The 25,797-nt window shown below is 38.7% G+C and overlaps 1 protein-coding gene across 2 annotated transcripts; it reads right to left on the reverse strand.

The window, feature by feature from the left end:
- Nucleotides 1-54: 54 nt before the first annotated feature.
- Nucleotides 55-5,646, reverse strand: LOC111914182 (uncharacterized). 2 transcript variants are annotated; one of them, XM_023909940.3, is made up of 10 exons: nucleotides 5,492-5,646; nucleotides 3,882-4,799; nucleotides 3,477-3,606; nucleotides 2,568-3,013; nucleotides 2,368-2,448; nucleotides 2,175-2,273; nucleotides 1,530-1,688; nucleotides 859-945; nucleotides 713-784; nucleotides 55-464 (listed from the first exon to the last, which is right to left on the reverse strand). In XM_023909940.3, the coding sequence occupies exons 2-10, from the start codon at nucleotides 4,686-4,688 to the stop codon at nucleotides 144-146; spliced, it is 2,202 nt and encodes a 733-aa protein (XP_023765708.1). In that variant the 5' UTR covers nucleotides 4,689-4,799; nucleotides 5,492-5,646; the 3' UTR covers nucleotides 55-143. The 2 variants fall into 2 exon arrangements, with proteins under 2 accessions (XP_023765708.1, XP_023765709.1); XM_023909941.3 differs by having other exon boundaries at nucleotides 3,882-4,812; nucleotides 5,492-5,627.
- Nucleotides 5,647-25,797: the final 20,151 nt, after the last annotated feature.

Genomic DNA, 25,797 nt, shown 5'->3' on the forward strand with positions numbered 1-25,797 from the left:
GTTAAATGTTGAAAAAAAAAAAACAAAAAGGCAAAAACTATTACCTATGACTCAGACTCAGAAGATCATTTTTCCCATTTCATTAATAAAGGAGAGGAGTTACATAATCCATATACATGATTTATTATTATTTATTATTATTATTACCATTTCTTACCTTTCTTCTTTCTTTTACTGCTATTATTACTGTTGTTACCAGGAGGAGCATTGGTTTTAGGGGTAGGGGTGGTATCTGAAGCATTGGCTGCAAAACTGTCAAACATCCCTGATTGAACTGCGTTTTGTAACCACTCCATGAATTCCTCTTCCGTCATGCTTTCCTCCATATTTGGCATTCCATTCCCATTCCCATTCCCATTGCGACTAGAGCTTGCTCCTCCTTTGGTGTTGTTGCTGTGCTTTGACATTACACTTGTGTTCACATGGAAGCTTGGTTTGTGGGTGTTTGCTGGACATCTCATTCCCTGCAATCCCACACATATTCTATTACTTTCATTTCCTTCTAACTATTTTTTCCTACTTTCACCACACTACCCAATTCAAGCATTCTACTTTCAATTTTTTTTTAACAATAAACGTAAAAAATATATTTATATGTAAATACAATTTTAATTGGTACTATTGAATTCCATTCCATTTCTTACACGTTGAAGATTATGATTCCTTCTGAAAACATTCTATAAAACTTAATTGAAGAAGAAAAAAAATATACCTGACAGATATACCATTCAGTGGCATCATATATCTTGCTGTCTGCACAAACATAAGCACGAGGGGAATCTACCTGCATATTATTTTCCATAAATATTATTAAAATAAGTAAAAATAAAAACACCTATGATGCTCACAGTCACATACCTTCTGGAACATTCCAAAAAGGAGCGGTTGCGATGATTGTTCAACCCACCCATCCCCATCTTTCGCTGGATGAAAGTCTTTACAGTCCTTCAATGTTACAAAAAGAAAAAAATTAAGATTCAAGTAATTTAGCTTAGCTTCTTCAAGGCTTCCAGTTGCAACTTTATAAGGATATTTGATTATTGGGCTAAAGGAAAACATATATATAAATGTACTTCCCATTTTTTATTTATTATAGCATCGTACTTTCATTCTTTTACAGCCTTGTACTTTGATGCTTCCAGTTTTTTTTACAAGTTCATTGTATTTCAAAAAAAATAATACCAGTTTTAGCAATGATGAACCTGCTAATTTGAAACATAATGACATGGCACAAGATGATAGGTTTTTATGCCATATCATTGTCCACATAGGATGTCTGTCTGTCCACCATCACCATGTCATCAAAACAAATAATGGAATGACAGATACATGTAGGTGGTTACCAATTACTATAAATTGGTTGATTTTTCAAAGTACATTGCTATAATAAGAAAAACAAAAGCACGATGCTATGATATTATTTAAAAAAATAGAAAGTAAATTGCTACTTCATGCATTTAACCCTAATGTTTTATCCGAAGGGTTTATTTTTACTTTTGTGGATGATTATAAAAAAATATATATGATACCTGGCAGGATCTGGCTCTAGATTTGGTCTTTTTGGTGTAAAACCACATATGAAAACTGTTGCACTTTTGGCATGCAATTCTCCTTGACTCTCCCAAAGGATCATCCACATGAACCTCTGTGCGCCCAAATGCAGATCCAAATAATCCATTTCGTTTGTTCTGATTGATATCATAAAATTTTGTTACAAACAAAAATAAAACATTTCCTTTTTTTTTTTGAAAAACATTCCAATCCATGTTTACCTATTTCCCCATCAGCAATCATTACAAAATTCAGGTGAAATTGATTGAGGTCCACAATAAGTTCTCTACATTTTGTCTTATTAAAGGGTGTTTTAGGGTTGTGCTCTTAACTTCTGTTGATGCATGACTAAATCAAAGGCTACTCTTAAACTATGTGTACAATAAAACTTGCTCCTATTGGACTCCTGGAAGAAGAGCAAGTGACATTAACTTCTATTTGTTTCTTTCTTTTTTTCTATGGAGAGTGAACTACATGCTAAAAACCTTCACTCTTTCAAACATTAGGGGCCTACATTCTACAATAGAGAAAAATATGACAATAACAAGCTGTATAATATGATGGTTGAATCTTGAGTGAAACAACCCATGCAAAAGTAAAAGAGAAATAAATAATAATCAAACCTTGGGAGAAGCATTTTGAAATCTACGGAAATAATTCAGAAGATCTTCTCTTCTCAATTCATCATCATATGCTTTTCGTTTAGAGGTATCTAGCAAAACCTTGATATAAACAAAAAATTTGCACCATAGTTAGGCTTAGGCATTCACATGCACCAAGATAAAAAGACAGAAGTAGGAAACAACAAAAGGGTACCTCATATCCATTTTGAAGTTTCTTAAAAGCTTCTGCAGCTTTTTCATTACCCATATTTTTATCAGGATGTACCAACATCGCCTGGAATCAAAATCAAATAAACAAAAGAAAAGTATAAACACATCATCTTATATTCTTATTCATTCTTTTCTCTTATAGTCAGAATACCCATCTTTGAAATGAAATTAAAAATTAAAAACCTTTTTTCTGTATTCTCGCTTGAGAAACAACGCATCTATTTCTTGAAATCTAGACAATCCAAAAGCTGAATAGTGATCAACAGAGTTTAACAATCGAACAACTTCATCTTCAGATGTTAAGTCATCAGACCCACTGGTTGAAGGAACCCCTGGGCTCCGGTCAGCTGGGGGGTGGGGGTGGGTGTGGGTCCCACCATCCATAAATGAAGCACGTGCTTCTTCACCATTGAAAACACCGGGTCCATTTTGTTCAGGGACACTGTTGGATCTTCTTTGTTCATTCATGTTATTTCTCAAGAAGAATATAAGAGCATCACTTGAGAAAAATGATAAATTCAAAGCCACAATAATACCAAGCCACCCAACCAGTGTCCATGCACTATATACAGAATACACAGTCATTATTAGCAGTGCAAGACGCTCATGGCTAAACATGAATGCCATTCCTGCATATTAAAGAAGAATAACATCAATAACAAAACCAATATATATATATATATATATATATATATATATATATATATATATATATATATATATATATATATCAGCTATTCCACACAAAAAGAAGGTTAAAGTTAAACATGTCCAATGGGCATGTTTGGTTCAAAGAATCTGAAGGAATTGGAATCTCGAATTCCATTCCATGGCACGTTTGGTTGCCAAACCAACGGAATTGAATCCTGGGAAATTCCTTCAAAACCCATGTCTGAGGGATCTCTACATTCCTAGAGGTGGGTGGGTGGATGGAATTCAATTACATTCTCTTTTTTTTTTTTTTTTTGCTAAAAGACTTGTGCTATTGAATTCCATTCCAATTCCCTTGGATTCCAACTCCTTTGACAGATTCCATTTCCTTCAGGGACATTATGCGAACCAGACACCAATTGAATAGTTAAAAGGACTCACCTCCAAAAAGGAGGACAGCTAAGGTTGTCCAAAAGCTTCCATACAACCACAAGAAAACAACCCCGGAAACAGCAAGCAACAGAAGACCAATTGTGAACCCTACAAAAAGTGCTACTAAAGCAACTATGGCCTGTAAAAAAACATGAAAGTCAATTATCAAATGAGCCAGAGTACATTGTTCTGAACAAACCACATTAATAAATCATAGTTTGGTTGGATGGAATGGAATGAGTCATTACATTCCATGATCACTTTTGAATGGCCTCTAGGAATGGAATGAACTTTTCTTATTTAAACTTTAATGACAACTCTCTAAAAAAATTTCAGAACCATTCCATTCCTTTGCCAATTCCATCATACCAAACAAAACCATAAAGAAGCTGAAAAAAGATAAAGTAAACTTACCCCAACAGTAATAAACTTAAGCATTCCAATCATTGCAACCACTGAAAAGATGCTGCACCAAATAACCGTGAAAAATGATGTTGTCCCCATGCGTATAACAGAGTCTATACCTCTAAGGACACAATCCAACCAAACCATTGAAAGAAGAAGCAATATGTTGAAGAAATGTGTAAGCCACTTCAACACAATTGGGTAAGCATACTTGATTTTCATTCTAACATACTCACGAGAGATTAATATTTTGGTTACTAAAATATCAAACAATGGCTTGTGTCTTTCAAACCATTCTGTTGATGCCTGTGACACAGACAACACAAATGTCTTCAAGTATTTAACACCCAATGTTTCCGGAAGCTCGACACTTTCACGTAAACCATCTTCATCTAATCCATTTAAAGAGTGAGCAGAATTACTTTTTCGATTCTTTGATCCATTTATACCATTAGCTGATGACCATTTTTCTTCTTCCAAACAAGAACTTCCAGTTGTTGCCATGTCAGCACTGCAATCTTCAGTAACATCACGAGGCTCTAATTGTTCTACAGAAGATGTTCCAGCTGTACCCTGAGTCTCTACTTTAATATGTCTACCAGATTTGTTTGTTTTTTTCTTGTGAAGGGAATCTGTCACAGATATGTTTGGTGGGGTATCGTTTGAAAGTTCTTCCCTTTTCGCATCTTTCAAGTTGCTTGCATTTCCCTTTCCCTTTTTATTTGGCATTGCAGTTCCTGATTGGAGACCTCCTTTTTTGTGGTTTGATGTGCTTCCATCCAACCCATTCTTCTGTTGGTTTCCTTTCCGAGCCATTGATTATGTAATGATAAGCATAAGCCAGTTTCTAAACAAGATAAAGCAAATCAAGTTCTATTGCTTTCTGTCATCAGTCTTTGAAAACTGATTTCACATTAACAAATAGACCTGTAAATATAAACTGTAGCAAATCAGGAATAGGATTCACCAACCTATACAATGATCCACTTTCTTCCAAAATCCAAAGTATAGACAGTGAAATACATCTCCAAATAGACATTTAGCATAATATCCAAAAATACCCACTCTCTGTTCAAAGCATAATAAGTAACAGGCATTGATAGTTTAAGTTCAAATCTAGCAAGCTGTTACAAACTTAATGCAGCATCGATTTATATATGTAGTTCAAATTATATTATCAATCTAACTTGAAGTCCTTTTGAGATTTCAAATCAATGTTAAAGTTCAATAGTGGCCTTTTGTCATCGAAGTCTAAGTATACTAAGACTATCTCTTTCTTACAAGAGATGAAATTTAAATTCAAACTACCACAGACGTCGATCACCAATTAGAGATATCAAATAACAATGGAAATGAAATCTATTATTGAACATAAGTAAACAAAAAAAAAAAATTAAATTAAGTGTAAATCACGATTGTATACAGATACGAGATTGGAAAACATAAATTTATACAACCGGTGTCACTTTAAAAACCCTAAAATTAAGCGTGAATCCCGTTTTTAAACAAGAACAAGGCATGCGTGTAGTGAAGACGAGATTGGAATTGATAATATGATATAGATAGGAATATGGATATAGATAGAGATAGAGATAGAGATAGAGATAGAGAGTTCTTACAAAGCAGTGAGAGAAGACCGATGGTGATGAGGAAAATTGGATCGAAACAAACGCTACTTGGTTGGAATAAAATTGTAGAGTTAAAATTACAGAGATTTGGGGTTTGGGAGAGGTGGGGGTGGGGTGGGGTGGGGTGGGCGTAGGGTTGGGGTGAGCGGACTTTGTCCCTCTTTGGACACATCACAGGGATCCGACATGGTCCAGTCCAGCAAGTGCGAATGCCAATACCAAGTAGCAACTACCAACCACATCATTTTTTAGATCTCCAAAATGTTGGATTAGATGTCTCAAGTCTCCATAAAAAATTAAGTCAATGATAACTAACTAAAATAATACAATTAACTTAATAATATTTCATTGGTTTTTTACAAACTTAAAACATTTATAATACGAATTTATTAGATAATATTTTTGGGTAAATAAGTTTGTTAAATTTTTTTACGCTATATTTTTTTTAGGAAAATGACTTAATACTTAATAGATTAACATGGTTTTCGCTATATATACGTTTACTTTTTGTTGTTTTTCTTATAAAATAAGCATTTAAACTTATTGTTTTTTACACATTCAATTATTATGACTGACTAACTACTCTATGTTAAGTTTTCATTTTGTACATATTTATTCATTAATATATGTTTTTTTTGCAAAATAAGTTTTTGTTGTTTTTATATACATTTAGTCATTATGATAAATTTCTTCAGGTTTTACTCGCATGACATTCTATATGGGACAAATCATTAATAAGATGTTCTTATACGTGGCTCGTATTGGAAGTAGAATCATGTGTTTCTTGTCTTCGTTTTGATAATAGCATTATAGCGAGCAAAAATTGACCAAAAACGTTAAATCGAACCAAACCCAACCCAAAACTAGCGGGTTTAGTTGAGATTTTCAACCTATTTAAGTTAAAAGGGTAAACCGCTTAACCCATTTAATTAAATAGGTTGAGTTGGGTAAAAATTATCAACCCGTTATTAACATGCTAGCCCATTTAACCTTAATATATATTTAATTCAGTAATTATTTGAATATATCCATGTATTAATCAAAGTATTAATTTATAAATTATAATATTGTATTATTATTTATGTTAAAAAAATGCAATCCTAATTCTCATCCTTTTTCTTAGCACCGACAACATGGAACTAATTTAAATGGTGTAATATTTAGTTAATTTATTTGATTTTAAATGGATTAACCCAAGTGTAACAAACTTGTATAATAGGTTGGGTTGTGAACTAAATAAACAGGTCAACCCAGTGACAACTCATTTATCTTAAAATGTAAATTTGCAACAACCAAAATTTTTCAACAAAGTTTTCATTTTTAACTTAGCAAAAATCTCAAGTACCATAAAAACCAAAAAAAATCTTAGTTGTATCAATACAGTCATCCCAAAATCAGAGTATCAAAATGTGAAAAATCATAAAAAGATTTGCAAGTCGGAGTGTACAGTCATGTCTTCGTCTTCACGCGATCATTAGAGGTACTTGAAATATATTTAATCCATAATTGTAAGCATAAAGCTTAGTGACTCCCTCCTAAAAGATCCATACAACACAACATAATAAACAACTATGAGTTATCAACAATCTTGTGGATTATCAACAATCCCAGTGGGCTAACAGCACACGTTGTGGATTAACAGCACGTTTCAGGGGTTACAGCAACCCTACTGATTCTCAGCAAATCCCAAAGTTATCAGCAATTCAATTCAGATAAAACAAGAATCAACAATAAAGACCCAACTCATCACGTACATACTACCACACAGGTAAAAGCAGTGAGAGCGTTAATGCGTCTGCAACACAACAACACTAGTTATTGTGTCTGAAAAACTAAAAATTTGTATTAAGCAGTTATGAGCGAAGCAAACATTAAAACCTTATAGTACATGTTCCCATGTTTCCGAAAATATAAAGAACGTCCAAAACGCATGCAAAAGATACAATAGTTTTAAGAAAACAGACAGTAAAACACTAGTTTTCTTTAATCGTGTAAAACCGAATCGATCCATTGAGGCGCTTGCACACACCTCCGATGGAAACGAGACTTTGAAAGAGCTACGATTGCTGATCGGTTCCTGAAGTCATACTTGCAGTTATAGTTATTAGATTTTTCCAAGTGGGAGAGTGTTGGATAACGTGTCTAAGTCCATAACTATTTCTGGTATGTATTTGACCCGGTCGGCATGGTCCATTTGGGTTGCATGGCATCATGATAATTGGATAGACAATATGAGAAGAATGAAACTTATGATTTGTTAATATATTATAAGTTATAATATATTAATATGAAATCATATTATTTAATTAGTATTGATCAAGAATTAATTTGGAATTAATTTTGTGATTAAAAAGAGACTAATTAAATATATGGGGATTGATTTTGTAAATCATCAATTCTTATATAGTAGGCTAAGATCCATGGTTTGTTGAATTGGGTTAAAACCCATAGGGTGCTCCATGGATGCTCCATGGAGGTTAAAACCGATGGATCATGGAGGAAATGAAAAGCCATGTCAATTAGGGTTTACATGGTGTAATCCTACTTGTGACACACTATATAAAGACCCCATAGGTTAGCAAAATTGGTACATAGAAAAGAACAAGGAGTGCTAGCCGATTTTGAGTGATAATGTACTTCTCTCAAGTTATTCAAAGAGTTTTAGCGTTGTGTGAAACATTTGAGGCATCACATTTGGGGTGCTAGGCTCACAAAGTTCTTAAGGAATTCAAGCAACAACAAAGGTATGTTATTCTAATAGCTTTTATGTTCAAGTTCCCCATGTCATGCTAGTTAGGATAAGAACCTTGGAAAAAAAATCAAATTTGCATGTATCTTAGTAAAACATAGATCCAAGGTTTATAGGGTTGCATGTACACCATAGGAGTGTTAAAATGCTCAAAACCCTTCATATGGGTAGCACTGAGATAGTGCTTTAGACGTCTGAGAAGATTCAACAGGTTAGACAGAGGTTACTGACAGCGTAGACTCGCCAGAAGAGTTATACAAACCGGCGACGATCTGAGCTTGAGTTCCAGGTTGGAGATTTTGTCCTCCTGAAGGTATCCCCATGGAAAGGGGTGATCCGATTTAGGAAGCGAGGAAAGTTAGGTCCCAGATTTATTGGTCCTTTTAGAGTGTCTGTCAGAGTGGGGAAGGTAGCTTACCGGTTGGAGCTACCTGCAGAGTTGAGCCAAATTCATAATACCTTCCATGTGTCTTAGTTGAGGAAGTGTGTGACCGATGAGACAGCAGTGGTACCATTAGAGGACATTCAGGTTGATGCTAGCCTGAATTAAATTGAGAAACCAATAGCAATTTTGGACCAGAAGGTTAAGACCTTGAGGAACAAAGAGGTTCGACTCGTTAAGGTGTAGTGGGAGCACCGCAGGGGATCTGAATGGACTTGGCAGCCGGAGTCCGAGATGTGCGAGCAGTATCCAGAGTTGTGTTTGGAGCATGATTTCGAGGACGAAGTCTGATTCTAGTGGGGGAGAATTGTAACATCCCGATTCTCAGGTATAATATTTATATATTTATTTTTGGGATTTAATGAGTGACTCGACGAGTTGTATGCCGAACTCGTCAAGTAGAATCGGATTGGTCACGTGGGTTTAAGGACCAACTCGACGAGTCAGAGAGCCGACTCGCCGAGTTGGTGTTGTGCGAGGAAACCCTAAATTTTCGGGTTTGTGCCTATTTAAAGGGCCTTAAGCCCTCATTTCTGACTCCCTTATCACCCTTGAGCATTGTGAAGAACCCTAATCGAGTTTTAGCTTGTTGTGTGAGAAGGAGAGGCTATCTTGAGCATTTTGGTGCACCTTGAGAGAAGAAGAGGAAAGTATCAAGGCTTGGAGCAAGGAGGGACGTTTAGATCTAGAGGTTCTCAGAGGATAGCTTCTGTTTAAGGTAAAAAGATGCTATCTTGATCATCTTTCTTGTGAGATCTTAGTTTGAGGAGTTCTAAGGCTTTTCCCCATCTATCTTGTGTTATTAAGTCCCTTGAGCATATCTTGAGGTTGAAACCTCAGATCTGGATTGTATGAGGTCTTGTGAGTCCAAAGACCCAAGCTTTATGGGGCTAGAGGCAAGCCTTTGAGCACCAATGTAACATTCTTAAATTAAGGTGCATCTCTTAAACCCTTCTTATTTATCAAGTTGTCATGTTTAACCCTCCTAAAAGTGAAAGTGTTGTGCGTACTTATGGGCCTGTTATGGACGCGCACTCCACCCGATACGTTGGGCGTACCTTAGGCTACGCTTTGCGTAGCGGGCCCAAACTCAAAACCCTAAATGAGACTTGTGCGCTATAAAAGGAATGATAAGACCCTTACCCCAGCCACCATATATACTTCAGTGAGTGAAACCCTAAGAGAGCAAAAACCCGTTATAAGCTTGTGTGTGTTCTTAAGCTTGAAAGTGTCATTTCAAGGTAGTGAAGGAGAAAAGGAGGCCATTATAGGAGCTAGAAGTTGGTGGACAAGAGTAGATCCGAGTTCTACAGAGGTTGGAGCTTCTTTTAGAGGTAAAAAGCTCAAAGCTTTCCTTGTCATTTTTTATTTGTGCTTCGTGGACCAATTTTTAGGGTTTTTGGTCCCAAGGTGGAGACTTTATGAGCAAATGGTCTCCATATGCTTAGATCTTCCCTATTCCAGTGTATTAGGAGTTGAAGGTTCATAAAAATCCAATCTTGGACGTGAATATTAATTCATGCATGAGATATTGGCTTAATGTGGAAAGAGGAAAGGTGTTTAGAGTGATTGGTGACCTTTACAGCCATGCAAAGGCTTAAAGGTTTCAACTTTATGGATTAAGTGACCTTAGAAAAGTCAGATCTAGAGTTTGAGTTTATGTCTTAACCGTTTAAGACCAAAAATCCATAAGAGCATGAAACCGAGACTTACGCTGGGGCGTAAATCTCAGTACGCGCAGCGTAAGGGTTTGAGACATCGATTCTGGATCGCCGGAGTACCCCCCGCGTACAAGAGCTGGTACGCGTCGCATACTGCCCCTATTAACTTTCATTGACTTTTAGGGTTTTAGTCAACATTTGGACTTTTGGGTCAAGGAGGGGTAAAATGGTTTTTTACCCTTCTGTGGGATTGTAGAAAGGGATTTAATCTAGCCTTTGAGAGCCATTATTTATTTGAGGATAATGTTTATGTGATTAGGCGGGGGCTAGATCAGTATATTCGTGTGCGAGATTATTCAAGATACCCGAGGTGAGTCTTCTCACTATACATTACCTAGAGTGGCATCTATGTGTAGACCGGAGGGTCTTGTGTGCTATATGTATGTATGAGATTATGTGCATTGTGATATATGTATGCTATGTGTTGTATAGACCGGACCGTAGGGTCCAACGATATAGACCGGACCAAAACGATACAAACCAGATCGAAGGGTCCAACGAGCTATGACCGGACCAGAGGGTCCAACGAGCTACATGACTGGAGGGTCCCGCTGAGACACATCGACCGGAGGGTCGTGTTGTAGCTTTGAGTGGCGTATGTGTTGTATGTGGTATTTTGGGGAACTCACTAAGCATTTATGCTTACCGTGTTGTGTGTTATATGTTTCAGGTACCAGTGAGGATCGCGGGAAGGCGCCAACATGACCGTACACACAGATGGAGTTTTATTTACATTGAGATCTTGGGATTTGTTTATCAAGATGATGTTGATACATGGATTTAGATATTACATATGAATTTTTATAGTATTTTGAAATGGAAAAATTGTTTTGAAAATTTACGTTGTTACAACCAAACCATTGTGGGAGCTTGTATTGGCATTATGGAGCAAATATGCCATGCATGAACGTAAAGATCGAAGCTTTACGTGACATTCGAGCCCTGGGAGACTAGATCTAGGGTTTGGAGTTGTAGATCTACCTTAAAACATCTGAATGAGAAAACAGACTGAATGGACTCGCCAAGTCAATGAGTTGACTCGACGAGTCAGCTCGGGTTTTCCCGATGAGACTAAACACACGATAAATCGGCGAGTTGACGGGTCAACTCGGCGAGTTGAGTTGGACTTTCATGAAGGTTCTGAGGAACCAAAGGGACTCGACGATTTGGGTTAACATGGACTGTTAACTCGAGTGTTGACTTCTGTTGACTTTAGGGTTTGGTCAAACTTGAAGGATAGAGGTCAAGGAGGGGTAAAATGGTCTTTTACCCATCCCAAGAGTTAAAAAGGGACTATCATGAGTTTATTTCGAGTTGTGATCTTTAAGTGTTAATTAGAGATGCTTATTACATGTTGGCAGGGGTTAGACTGTTCGAGGGGTATTTAGTTTCCTTGGTTGTTTACGAGGTGAGTTTTCTCACTATACTTACCTAGAGTGGTAATCTATGTGTGGCGGAGGGTCTTATGTGCTTATATTGAGTATTGTGATATCATGCTTTATGTCTTTGTGATTTATGTTGTGTATTATCCTGAGCTTATTGAGTTAGAACCAGAGGATCCACCCGAGTTGTGGGACTGGAGGGTCCCACCGAGACATATTGACCGGAGGGTCTTATTTGACTATAGTCATGAGAGGCTAATGAGATGTGTGTGGTATTTTGGGTAATTCACTAAGCTTTGTGCTTACCGTGTTATGTGTTATGTCTTATGTGTTTCAGGTGCTTTCCAGGATCACGGGAAGGCACCGACGTAAATGTACACACACGAATGGAGATATGATTTGGAGGGTCCTGGATTGTGTTTTGAACAATTTTTTACATGTGTTTTGATAACTAAATAGTTTGGGGTTTTTGTGATTGTGATAATGAAATTAATGTGAATTTTAAATAAAAAAATTGTTTGGAAACTTACGGTGTTACAAATTCTCTCCTTCAATTTGACAAATGTCAATTTGTGGTAATTTTGAATTATTTTTTTCCACATGTCATTTTATGGGTTTTCCTATTTTATAATGTAATAATTGCAATAAATATAGTAATAAATGAATATCAATTTCATTAATGAGTTTACCTTTTAATTTCAAAAATTTTAAATTAAAGTTTATTAGTTTTATTTATTTAAATTTAAAAGATAAAAAACATTTCAATTTTAATAATTCATTATTTTTATTATTTTCTTATAAATTCAAAGTTCTCAATTATTTAGACCTTCATATTATTATTATTATTGATTTTAATTAGCTCATTTAATATATGGGTCTCACAACTAATATATATATATATATATATATATATATATATATATATATATATATATATATATATATATATATATATCTTTACTATCTTATAAAACAAATCCTACTATTTCTAAAAATAGATTGAATAAAATAATAATATTTTTTTAAGACGTCCAAATCATTAAGCTAATTGTACAACTAATCACTAATAAAATAATATTAAAATTTAAACAAACTCCTATAAATCTTCTCTTCCAAGGTTTTGACCAGATCTTTTTTCATCCAAATAAATACTCAACACCCTATAATTTGGTCATTTCATGAATTTTCTTTATTTTTAATATGACATGTTTTCTAAAGCAAACTAATGATTGAATTGAAAATAATCATTCTCCATCGAAAAGAAATTAATTGTCGAAACAAACTATTTGTTGTCCGCCGCTTTGCGTGGGTAAACGGCTAGTATATATATATATATATATATATATATATATATATATATATATATATATATATATATATATATATATATATATATATATAAACAAATAAATTATTTATTTTCTAATGGTTCGATTCATAATAAGAAAAACAATTATAAAAAATACCTATAAAAAAACACTCTAACAACATATTTAATAAAATAACTTTTTAACATTTTAATAATTTTTTATGATAAAACCTTTTAATTTTTATCCAAAAATTTTAAGTTATTGGATTATATATTTTTTATTTTTTATTGGTCAATATACCTAATTAAATAAACAAAATAAAAAGAGACATTTGGTAATTAAGCTAAATTTATTAATTATTTTTCTAAAAAAACCATTTTTTTATTCATTTGCAAAATAGCCTATAATTTCGCAAATGTCTAAAACTCATATGCTATTTAGGTTTCCATCTGTTATTTGACGAATGTTATATAATTCCATTTTTTTATAATCGAGAACACTAAATAGAATATGAGTTTTCTTCCATCTGCTATTTGCTCTCTTCCTCATCTACGATTTTTTTTTTAAGATACTTAGGTTTGACTAAAAATTTGATAAGGTTGACTAAGAAATAAGACATTGTTGGCTATGAATTCGTACAAATCTCCCATAAGTTTAAGAGTCTCTACATTTAACGTCTGTTGTAACGTTTTTATTTTATTTTTATGATGATGTTGCGATGTTTATGTATTTAATTTTGAGGATGGTGTTGTAATGTATTAGTATATGAAAAAAGGTGCAAAAACGCTTAACATGTCACTTCACACCACTTTAACAGGTCCGTTTTAAATCCGATTACCTAGTTTCTTTCCGTGATTCAAACATCCCTTAAACTGAAGAGTCTTTAAATTTAGTGTCTATTGTAATGCTTCTTATATATATATATATATATATATATATATATATATATATATATATATATATATATATATATATATATATATATATATATAGTTGTAAGATAATCTTATGATGCTTAAAAAATTGTGAAAAAATACTTAACGTGATATTTTCACACCACTAAAATACATATATTTTAAATCTGATTACGTTGTTTGTATATAGTTCTTTCCATAGACGTATCACCCTCTCAAAACAGATATATAGAGTATACATTAATTAGACCCAAAGTAAGCTTTTTGTTAAAAATCAATTGTAACATCCCAAATTCAAGCCAAAAAATTTCATTTTTGATTAATTAATTCATAAAACATTCATTAGAAAGTATTGTATAAACACATCATCTCGAAACCAAGTATCATATTTGAAACCCACAACCATGAACAAATGTCATATCAGAGTACAATCCCAGAAAACACCATGCGGAAATCATATGTGAGTGTGTGTGATGCCATGCTACGCCGCCGACTCCTTCCCCTTGGATGAAGAGGTACCTGAAACCCAAAAACTGAAACCGTAAGCACAAAGCTTAGTGAGTTCCCCCATCATACCACATATCATACAATACCATCGGTATCTTTCAACCGATAATCATCATCGGTATCTTTCAACCGGTAACCGTCGTCGGTATCTTTCAACCGGTAACTGGGGACTATTACACCCCCTACCACTAGCAATACAATAGCAAAATATAAGCACACATTCAGACATATCCGGGTACTGACCTACCCCTTGGTCCTAAGGACCACTATCAGGGAAACTATCCCTATCATGTAACATATCATACATATATAACTTATAACCAAACGCATACTAGGACAAGATAAATCATCACAAAGGCAATTATCTTCTAAATACTCCTCAATGGTGGGTCGACATTGTGGCCTTAGACCCACCCCTACTGGAAGGTAACTCACCTCGTAGTTGCTGAACTGTGCGGGAATCCTCTGACTGTTGTCGTTGCTGCTCCGAAAATCATCCGACTATAATTCCCACAAAACACTTAGTCAGAAACTGACATCTACCCTTAGGGTAAAATGACCATTTTACCCCTTGACCAAATCAAAGTCAAAGTCAACTTCCAGTTGACCTGACTCGCCGAGTTGACTCGTCAACACGCCGAGTCCCTATCCTTCCATCAGACTTCATACCCGTCTCTACTCGTCGAGTTAGGCAACGACTCAACGAGTTTTCCTTTTAAAAGAACATCGACTAAATCCACATCTGACTCGCCGAGTTGTATGAACAACTCGTCGAGTACATCATCAACTAATACTCATGTCCTGTCCTCGACTCGCCGAGTTGATGAACAACTCGCCGAGTACCATGAAGATTGTCTTGGACTCGCCGAGTCCGCTCATGCACTCACCGAGTGCCATGAATTCCCATAACACTTTGCTTATTCCAGAACATTGGGTCACTCCCCCAGACTCCTAAAACCCTTCCACACTCAACTGGCCCTTATGAACCTTACTGATATGGGACCAAAACCCTTGGACTCGCCGAGTCTATCACATCCTTTACTAAGAACTTCGATTTCTGATGTACAACACTTAACCAAATGATAGATCCAGGCCCCTAAACTCGATCTAGCACGTAAAGTTACAAACTTTACGTGCATGCATGGGACATTAGAGCTTAAAAGGCTCTAAAATGGTTCTTTTGTTGCATGAGGCCTTCCTTGGTGCAAAAAGCAACCTAGATCTGACTTGTGACTCATAAAATGACATGATTCAGAAGCCTAAACCCCCAACCATGTTTGCAAACATGGTTGGCCACCAAAAATGGCTTATAAAAGCCCTAAATCACCTCAAAGAGGGATCTAACAAATGAATGAGCAAGGTTCAGACTTTATACCTTCCAAAGACTACAAATGATGAACCAAACTCGAATCCTTCAGTCCCCTCTTGATCCTTCTATGCTCTTCCTTCTTCCTTGAGGTCAAAACTCACAAGAATCACTCAAAAAGCCTTAGATCTTCTCAAAAACGGCTAGGGTTTTCTATGAGGAGTGTTTGGGAGCATAAAGGGGGAAAGGAGGCTGCATAAGGTTGTTTAAATAGGGTGCAAACCCCTGGATTAGGGTTTTTGTCCAAGCAGCGGCTACTCGCCGAGTCCGCAACTTGAACCCCGCGCCTCATCCCGCTCCTACTCGGCGAGTCAGTCCTTCGACTTGCCGAGTTCAAGGCCAAAAATGAAAAAATAAATGAAGATTTAATAATAGAATACATACCAAGAACCAGGTGCTACAAATCTCCCCCACTTATTTTAGACTTCGTCCTCGAAGTTTGCCGCTCGATCCTGAAACAGCTCGGGGTAGTGCTCCATCATCTCACTCACCGGCTCCCAAGTCCACTCCGACCCTTTCCGGTGCTGCCATTGCACCTACACGAGTTTTACTCTTTTGTTCCTCAGATCCTTCGACTTCCGGTCAAGGATCGCTACAGGCCGCTCGATGTAATTCAGGCTGCCATCAACCTGAATGTCCTCCAAGGGTACCACTGCCGTATCGTCCACTAGACACTTCTGCAGCTGAGAGACGTGGAAGGTGTTGTGGATCTGACTGAGTTCGGTTGACAGATCCAACCGATATGCCACCTTGCCCACCGGGCTACAACCCTGAACGGTCCGATATACCTTGGCCCCAACTTGCCCCGCTTCCTGAATCGGATGACGCCCTTCCATGGCGACACCTTCAGGAGAACCATATCCCCGACCTGGAATTCCAGGTCTGATCGACGCTTATCGGCGTAACTTTTCTGCCGACTCTGAGCAGTCTGAAGCCTGCTCCGGACCTGCTGAATCTTCTCTGTCGTCTCGAGCACTACTTCGGTGCTCCCCATGACTCTCTGGCCAACCTCACCCCAACATATCGGGGTCCTGCACCTCCTCCTATACAACATCTCAAAGGGAGGACGGTCGATACTCGCATGATAGCTGTTATTATACGAGAACTCTGCCAACGGGAGGTAGGTATCCCAACTACCTCCGAAATCTAAAACGCATGCCCGCAGCATATCCTCCAGAGTCTGGATGGTCCGCTCGCTCTGGCCATCCGTCTGCGGGTGAAAAGCGGTGCTAAAATGCAGACGAGTACCAAGCTCGTCATGAAACCTCTTCCAAAACATGGAAGTAAACCGCACGTCTCTGTCTGAAATCACTGAAACTGGCACTCCGTGCCGCGCCACCACCTCCCTGATGTAGATATCGGCCAATTTCTCGACCCGAGATGCTCTCCTGAATCAGAATAAAGTGGGCGCTGTTGGTCAATCAATCCACGATGACCCATATCGAATCCATCCCCTGCGCGGTCCTGGGAAGCTTCGTGATAAAATCCATCGTAATGTCCTCCCATTTCCACAGCGGAATATCCAACGGTTGCATCTTGTCGTGAGGTCTCTGATGCTCGGCCTTGACCTTCCTGCAGGTCAAGCACCGCTCCACGTACCAAGCCACATCCTGCTTCATGTAGGGCCACCAATAGTCCAGGCGAAGATCCCTATACATCTTTGTCGCCCCGGGATGGATGGAGAATCGGGATTTGTGCGCCTCCTCCATCAGGACCTGGCGTACTCCCCTATGATAAGGGACCTACACCCTACGGTGCAGAGTCAATAACCCTCGGCTATCATAGTCGAAAGAGGAAACCTGCCCCACAATCCGCTCACTCTTCCGATGTTCCTCCTTCATGGCCTCCTGCTGAGCCTCCCGGATCCGCTCCAGAAGCGGAGTCATCACTGTCATTCTCAGACAGATATCCCTGATCGGCGATGCCTTGCGGCTAAGCGCATCGGCCACGACATTGGCCTTTCCCGGATGGTAGAGGATCTCACAACCATAATCCTTCACCACATCAAGCCACCGACGCTGCCTCATATTCAGATTTGGATGGTCCATAAGATACCTCAAACTCTTATGGTCCGTGTAAATCGTACAACGAACCCCATAGAGGTAATGACGCCAAATCTTGAGGGTGAACACAACAGCCCCCAACTCCAAATCATGTGTCGGGTAGTTCGCCTCGTGAGGCTTTAGCTGCCTCGACGCGTAGGCGATGACATGCCCTCTCTGCATCAATGACGCTCCCAAACCTGCGATGGATACATCGCAGTACACAACAAATCCTCCATGCCCTCTAGCAAGGCTAAGATTGACACCTCGCACAATCTCTGTCTCAACGTCTCAAATGCGGCCTGCTGCTCAGGCCCCCAGCGATACACCACCAACTTCTTAGTCAGTCGGGTGAGCGGAACCGCTATCTTGGAGAAGTCCTGAATGAATTTCCGATAGTAGCCTGCCAATCCTAGAAAGCTCCGAATCTCAGATGGAGACCTCGGAACCTCCCAATTCATCACGGCCTCTACCTTGGCCGGATCTACCGAAATCCCATTCTGGTTGACAAGGTGCCCAAGAAATTGCACCTCGCATAACCAGAACTCACACTTTGAGAACTTAGCATACAAGTTCTCCCTCCTCAAAGTCTCCAGAACCTCCCGCAGATGCTCCTCATGCTACTCCCGCGTCTTGGAGTAAACCAAGATGTCATCAATAAATACTATCACAAACCGATCTAACATTGGTCTACACATGCGGTTCATGAGATCCATGAACGCGGCAGGAGCATTGGTGAGCCCGAAAGGCATCACCACAAACTCATAATGGCCATAACGTGTCCGAAACGCAATCTTTTGCACATCCTCCTCTTTGACCCTCATTTGATGATACCCTGAACGCAAATCAATCTTGGAGAACCAAGATGCTCCCTATAGTTGGTCAAAGAGGTCATCAATCCTCGGGGAGTGGGTAGCGGTTCTTCACCGCCTTGTTCAATTCCCGATAATCTATACACATCCGATGCGACCCGTCCTTCTTCCTCACAAACAGAATCGGGGCTCCCCAGGGTGAACTGCTCGGTCTAATGAAACCCTTGTCTAACAGCTCTTGCAGCTGTGTAGACAACTCCTGCATCTCAGGAGGAGCCAACTGATATGGTGCCTTGGCTATCGGATCCGCACCAAGAACTAGGTCAATTCTGAATTCCACCTGTCGTTTCAGAGGTATCCCAGACAACTCCTCGGGGAATACGTCTGCAAACTCCCGCACCACAGGTACATCGTCCACCGTCGCCCTACCCGTTTCCCGGGTATCCATAACATACGTGACATAACCTGCGCAACCCTGCTTGAGGTAGCGCCTAGCTCTCGCTGCTGAACATAAAGCTGGTCCTCACTGTGGCCTCTCCCCCTGAATCACCAGCTCTCCCCCACTTGGGGTCCTGACCTACACCAACTGTTGCGTGCATTCGATCACTGCCCCATTAGGGTTGAGCCAATCCATGCCTATGATCACCTTGTTCCCACGCAATGGAATGGGAACCAAGTCTACCAAGTAGCGCTCCTCAAATAACCTTAGCACACAATCTCAAAACACCGTCGATGCCCGCACCGAATGGTCGTATGCAATCTCTACCTCTAGAGGGCAATCCAACATGCCCGAAGACTCGGAAAATCTCTTGATAAGCGCAAGAGATACAAATGATCGGGTAGCGCCCGAGTCAAACAACACCAGAACTGGGATGTCGTTCACATGGAACGATCCTAAACAGAGCACATATCAATAACACAATCACAACAGAAAGAGATCAGAGGGAAAGAATCATACATGTCACCACATCAGGTGCAACGCGTGTCTCCTTGGCTGTCAGCTGAAATGCTCGGCTCCGCACCACTGGAACCTCTGTCTTGACCTTTCGGTCATCTGTAACCCGCGTCGTCGCTAAGACCGGTGCTACCGCTGGCACTGCTGCTGACGCTGCCGTCAATCTCGAGCAATTGGCACTTTTGTGGCCCCTCTGATTGCAATGGAAGCAAATCAACTCTGTCATCTGTACTGCATGGGCGGGGGCAGTACAATCCTTGCCAAAATGCCCCACCTTGCCACACTTATAGTAGCCCGAACCCGACATAGTGCGACAAGCTCCCTCGTGTGACCGACTGCATTTCCCACAACGGTCCCGTCCTGCCTGGCCCTTCGGCCTACCATCAGATCCCTTGGGCTTCTTCCCCGAAGCCCCAGTCGTCAGCCCCTCCATTGCCTTCCTCTTCTGGACGTGCTCCAGATCAATCTCCCTCTCTCTAGCCCTGGCAATCATAGAATCCAAGGTAGGGCAAGCTGAAAAACTAACATGCTCCCGAATGTCAGCTCGTAGCATGTCATGGTAGCGGGTCCTCTTCATATCTTCATCACCCGCATATTGGGGCACCAGCAATGCCCTTTCCTGGAACTTGGCGGTGATCTCCGCCATAGTCTTCGTAGTCTGCCTCATATCTAAAAACTCCCTGGCCAGCCGCTGAAGCTCCACAGCTGGCGTAAACTCCGCATTGAATCTGGTCACAAAATCCGACCAAGTCATAGCCTCGACAGCCGAGGCTCCCAATGAGTCACCAACAGACTCCCACCAATCTCTAGCCCTGTCTCGCAAGCATCCTACTGCATATCTCACCTTCGACCCCTCTGGGCAGAAGCTCGTCAGCTGCGTAGAATCAATGTCTGCGATCCATCTCCTAGTAGCAATGGGGTCTTTCACCCCTTGGAAATCCGGCGCACCACTCCCACGAAAGTCCTTAAAGGACAGTGCGTGCGTACCCATCTGGCTAGACGCCATATCACTCCTGAATGATCGGAGACGATCCTCCATCAGCTCAACAATCCCCTCCTTGATCGACCCGACGATGATAGGGGTCGACTCAAGGATGCCTCTCGTGATCTCAGACGCGATGAACTTGCGTAGCCCGTCACCAACCTGCTCGGATCCCGAACTCGAGCCCGATCCTGATCCTGATCTGGAACCTCCTGCTCCAAGTCGTGTGGTCACCATACTGAAAATACACGCATAAAGGTCAAGATCATACATATACTCGAGAGATCTAACACACTTCCCAAGGTTCCCGATTTCGTCTAGGCCCTCCTTGATTCGAGTACGGGTCCTCTGCTTTCAGTAGTACGGGCCCATACTACCTTCCACATCTACCTATGCTTTCCTCAAGGATTGCTTCAACTTCACCAGGTCCCTTCACCGATACCCCTTTCCACTAACCTCATCCTAGGCTTCCCTAGGGCACTCTCCGACCTACTCTCCGCCATCAGCTGCACAGGAGCCCCTACCATTTCCCCTAACTAACTTGCAGGTACTGTTACATATCCGCTCCTTAGTTAGTTGGAAATAGCCAGAACCCCCATAGCACAATGCAAGCAGCATTCGTGCATCGAGTAACCAAATCAGGCATAACCTATACAGGCCATCCTACTGCTGACTAAATAGCCCTAGCATACAGCTCATACAATAGGCATATAAGGCCTCCTCCTAGATCCTTATCCCTAACTAGCATGCGATTATCAGAATCATATATCAGGAACACAAGGCATCTTCCTAGATCCTTAGTCATATTCTAGCATGCAATTCTGAATCAAGCCATATAGCATAACATAACATGCATGGGTATCTTGGGGAAAACTTACTTGAGCCCGGCCAGTCGCATGCATCACACACCTTGTCTTTCGTAAAATCCTTCGCTTTGATTTTTAGAAAACCATTTTATTGAAAAAAATCTTTTATCCCCTAAGTTTGAGTCCAGACACCCCCGAGGGCGTGTCCGAATCCCTCAAACCAGGGCTCTGATACCAACTTGTAACATCCCAAAATTCAAGCCCAAAAATTTCATTTTTGATTAATTAATTCATAAAACATTCATTAGAAAATATTGTATAAACACATCATCTCGAAACCAAGTATCATATTTGAAACCCACAACCATGAACAAATGTCATATCAGAGTACAATCCCAGAAAACACCGTGCAGAAATCATATGTGAGTGTGTGTGATGCCATGCTACGCCACCGACTCCTTCCCCTTGGATGAAGAGGTACCTGAAACCCAAAAACTGAAACCGTAAGCACAAAGCTTAGTGAGTTCCCCCATCATACCACATATCATACAATACCATCGGTATCTTTCAACCGCTAATCATCATCAGTATCTTTCAACCGGTAATCGCAATCGGTATCTTTCAACCGGTAACCATCGTCGGTATCTTTCAACCGGTAACTGGGGACTATTACACCCCTACCACTAGCAATACAATAGTAATATATAAGCACACATTCAGACATATCCGGGTACTGACCTACCCCTTGGTCCTAAGGACCACTATCAGGGAAACTATCCCTATCATGTAACATATCATACATATATAACTTATAAGCAAACACATACTAGGCCAAGATAAATCATCACAAAGACAATTATCTTCTAAATACTCCTCAATGGTGGGCCGACATTGTGGCCTTAAACCCACCCCTACTGGAAGGTAACTCACCTCGTAGCTGCTGAATTATGTGGGAATCCTCTGACTGCTGCCGCTGCTGCTCCGGAAATCCTTCGGCTATAATTCTCATAAAACACTTAGTTAGAAACTGACATCTACCCTTAGGGTAAAATGACCATTTTACCCCTTGACCAAATCAAAGTCAAAGTCAACTTTCAGTTGACCTGACTCGCTGAGTTGACTCGTCAACACGCCGAGTCCTTATCCTTTCATCAGACTTCATACCCGTCTCTACTCGTCGAGTTAGGCGACGACTCGATGAGTTTTCCTTTTAAAAGAACATCGACTAAATCCACATCCGACTCGCCGAGTTGTATGAATAACTCGTCAAGTAGATCATCAACTGATACTCATGTCCTATCCTGACTCGCCGAGTTGTATGAACAACTCATCGAGTTACTCTTCATCCTATGAACACGTTCTGTCCTCGACTCGCCGAGTTGATGAACAACTCGCCGAGTACCATGAAGATTGTCTTGGACTCGCTGAGTCCGCTCATGCACTCGCCGAGTGCCATGAATTCCCAGAACAGTTTGCTTAGTCCAGAACGTTGGGTCACTCCCCGGGACTCCTAAAACCCTTCCACTCTCAACTGGCCCCTATGACCCTCACTGATATGGGACCAAAACCATTGGACTCGCCGAGTCCAGGAATGGACTCGCCGAGTCTATCACATCCTTTACTAAGAACTTCGATTTCTGATGTACAACACTTAACAAAATGATAGATCCAGGCCCCTAAACTCGCTCTAGCACATAAAGTTACAAACTTTACATGCATGCATGGGACATTAGAGCTTAAAAGGCTCTAAAGTGGTTCTTTTGTTGCATGGGGCCTTCCTTGGTGCAAAAAGCAACCTAGATCTGACTTGTGACTCATAAAATGACATGATTCAGAAGCCCAAACCCCCAACCATGTTTGCAAACATGGTTGGCCACCAAAAATGGCTTATAAAAGCCCTAAATCACCTCAAAGAGGGATATAATAAATGAATGAGCAAGGTTCAGACTTTATACCTTCCAAAGACTACAAATGATGAACCAAACTCGAATCCTTCAGTGACTTCTTGATCCTCCTATGCTCTTCTTTCTTCCTTGAGGTCAAAACTCACAAGAATCACTCAAAAAGCCTTAGATCTTCTAAAAAACGGCTAGGGTTTGCTATGAGGAGTGTTTGGGAGCATAAAGGGGGAAATGAGGTTGCATAAGGTTGTTTAAATAGGGTGCAAACCCCTGGATTAGGGTTTTTGTCCAAGCAACGGCTACTCGCCGAGTCCGGGACTCGACTCGCCGAGTCCGCAACTTAAACCCTGCGCCTCATCCCGCTCCTACTCGGCGAGTCAGTCCTTTGACTCACCGAGTCCAAGGCCAAAAATGCAAAAATAAATGAAGATTTAATAATAGAATACATACCAAGAACCAGGTGCTACATCAATTGTGAAAAAACGATTAACGTGTCATTACATAGACTTCATTACTAACATAAAATAGATTACAAACAATTGTATAAGCAAGCCGTCTCCTTGAAATGAATGTATGTCCAACAAATAACCAAAAATACTTCTTCAGAATGTTTCTCGTACAACCTTTAATCTTTCAAACACTTTCCATATTTTACATTTGGAACCTTTCACATTAACCACAACTTTAAAATTTTGGGAGGCATACCGAAATAAAAGAAGTTGTTGAAATGTGTAAATATACAATAAACATACAATCATATACACTAAAACTACTAAATTATACTGAAAATTAAAAAAACTAAGCACTAACACTCCTACATTATAAATTAGACACACAATAAACATTTCACTAAAAAAATCTAAGGTACAAGATTCTGATGAAGCACCATGCGAATGTACAACCACATAATACACGCCTATTGCATCGGAAACTTGTACATTCTCATCATATATTATGAATGTACAAGGTTCTCATGAAGCACCATGTGAATGTACAACCACATGATGCACGCCTACTACATCAGAAACTTGTATATTCTTATTTGAACGCATAACATATATTGTGCATATACATTACAATCGCAAATCTACAAAACTATGAAATGTTCTAAAAATTCTAAGGCTAACAATTAGATACTTGAAAATAGCAATACCTTTAATAATTAATCTACCAAAAATCATATACTTCCGTTTTCAGCAAAAAAAGCATATAGAAGCAGAATATAAATTATATAAAACCTTGTAAATGATGATTATAACACTGAATAAGTAGAGATCTTACCATGTTTTTGGGAGAATAAACGATATCGTCCATCGTTCTTCAATAAGTGATTTTGAGAAAGTTTTCCCAACTTAGAATATGGAAAAATGAGGGGTTCCCTAAAAAAAATGGTATTTATATTTGGCTTTTCCATCATAGACAAACCCGATCAAATAGCATATGGAAGTCCATCTTCGATTTTACCACTCTTTTATCCGCAGGCCGTGCATTAAGACTTTTACATTCTGATTTTTTGACTTCCGATTTCATATGACCCTAATAACCTGCGATTTTTATAGCTAGTTTGTATAATTTATTAATTTTTAAAAAGAATTAAAAATTTTGGTTATATTTGCAAATTTCTCAAATGAAATTGAATATATCTTCCTATTCTAATAAATAAATAAGTTTATTCTCCTATTAATAAGTGTCATAATATTAGAAATCATCATTAATATTATATGTCATATGTAAACCTATTAATTCACCATTTTAAATTTTAAATTTTCCACCCTAATTACATTAAATTAATATTTGATAATTGATTCTTCGTTTCAAATTTCAAATTTTAAATTTTACACTCTAATTACACTAAATTAATAACAAATAACATTAGAAATCATCATTAATATTACATGCCACATATAAACCTATTAATTTTCCATTTTAAATTTTAAATTTTAAAATTTCTACTCTAATTACATTAAATTAATATTTGATATTGTTTTAAATTTCACACTCTAATTACATTAAATTAATAATCTTAGAATAAAAAATAATATATATATATATATATATATATATATATATATATATATATATATATATATATATATATCATAATATGATATAATTTCATATATTTATTTAAATCAATAATTATAAGTTTATATAACTAAAAGTATTCTTTAACTAATAACTTATTTAAAATAATTAATAATTAATTTTAAAATTTATTATAAAAATTTAATTAATTAATTTTATAATCCTGATTTTCATGAACTAAAGATAATATTTTATAAAACATTAGTTACCGAAAATAACCCGTTTTAAAATATTCACGAAACAACACCAGTACACCACGTAGCCACCTCACCCCTGGAGGCATACACGGTCATCCAAGTCGCCATTTACGGCCATGGACATCA

The sequence above is a fragment of the Lactuca sativa genome, chromosome 6 (assembly GCF_002870075.4).
Source record: "Lactuca sativa cultivar Salinas chromosome 6, Lsat_Salinas_v11, whole genome shotgun sequence".
NCBI lineage: Eukaryota > Viridiplantae > Streptophyta > Magnoliopsida > Asterales > Asteraceae > Lactuca > Lactuca sativa.

Coding starts and splice junctions, on each gene's coding strand:
- LOC111914182 (XM_023909940.3), bottom strand. CDS start 4,688: ATGGCTCGGAAAGGAAACCAACAGAAGAATGGGTTGGATGGAAGCACA. Junction 3,014..3,476: donor AGCTGTCCTCCTTTTTGGAG/GTGAGTCCTTTT, acceptor TTTAATATGCAG/GAATGGCATTCATGTTTAGC. Junction 465..712: donor CTGAATGGTATATCTGTCAG/GTATATTTTTTT, acceptor GTGGGATTGCAG/GGAATGAGATGTCCAGCAAA.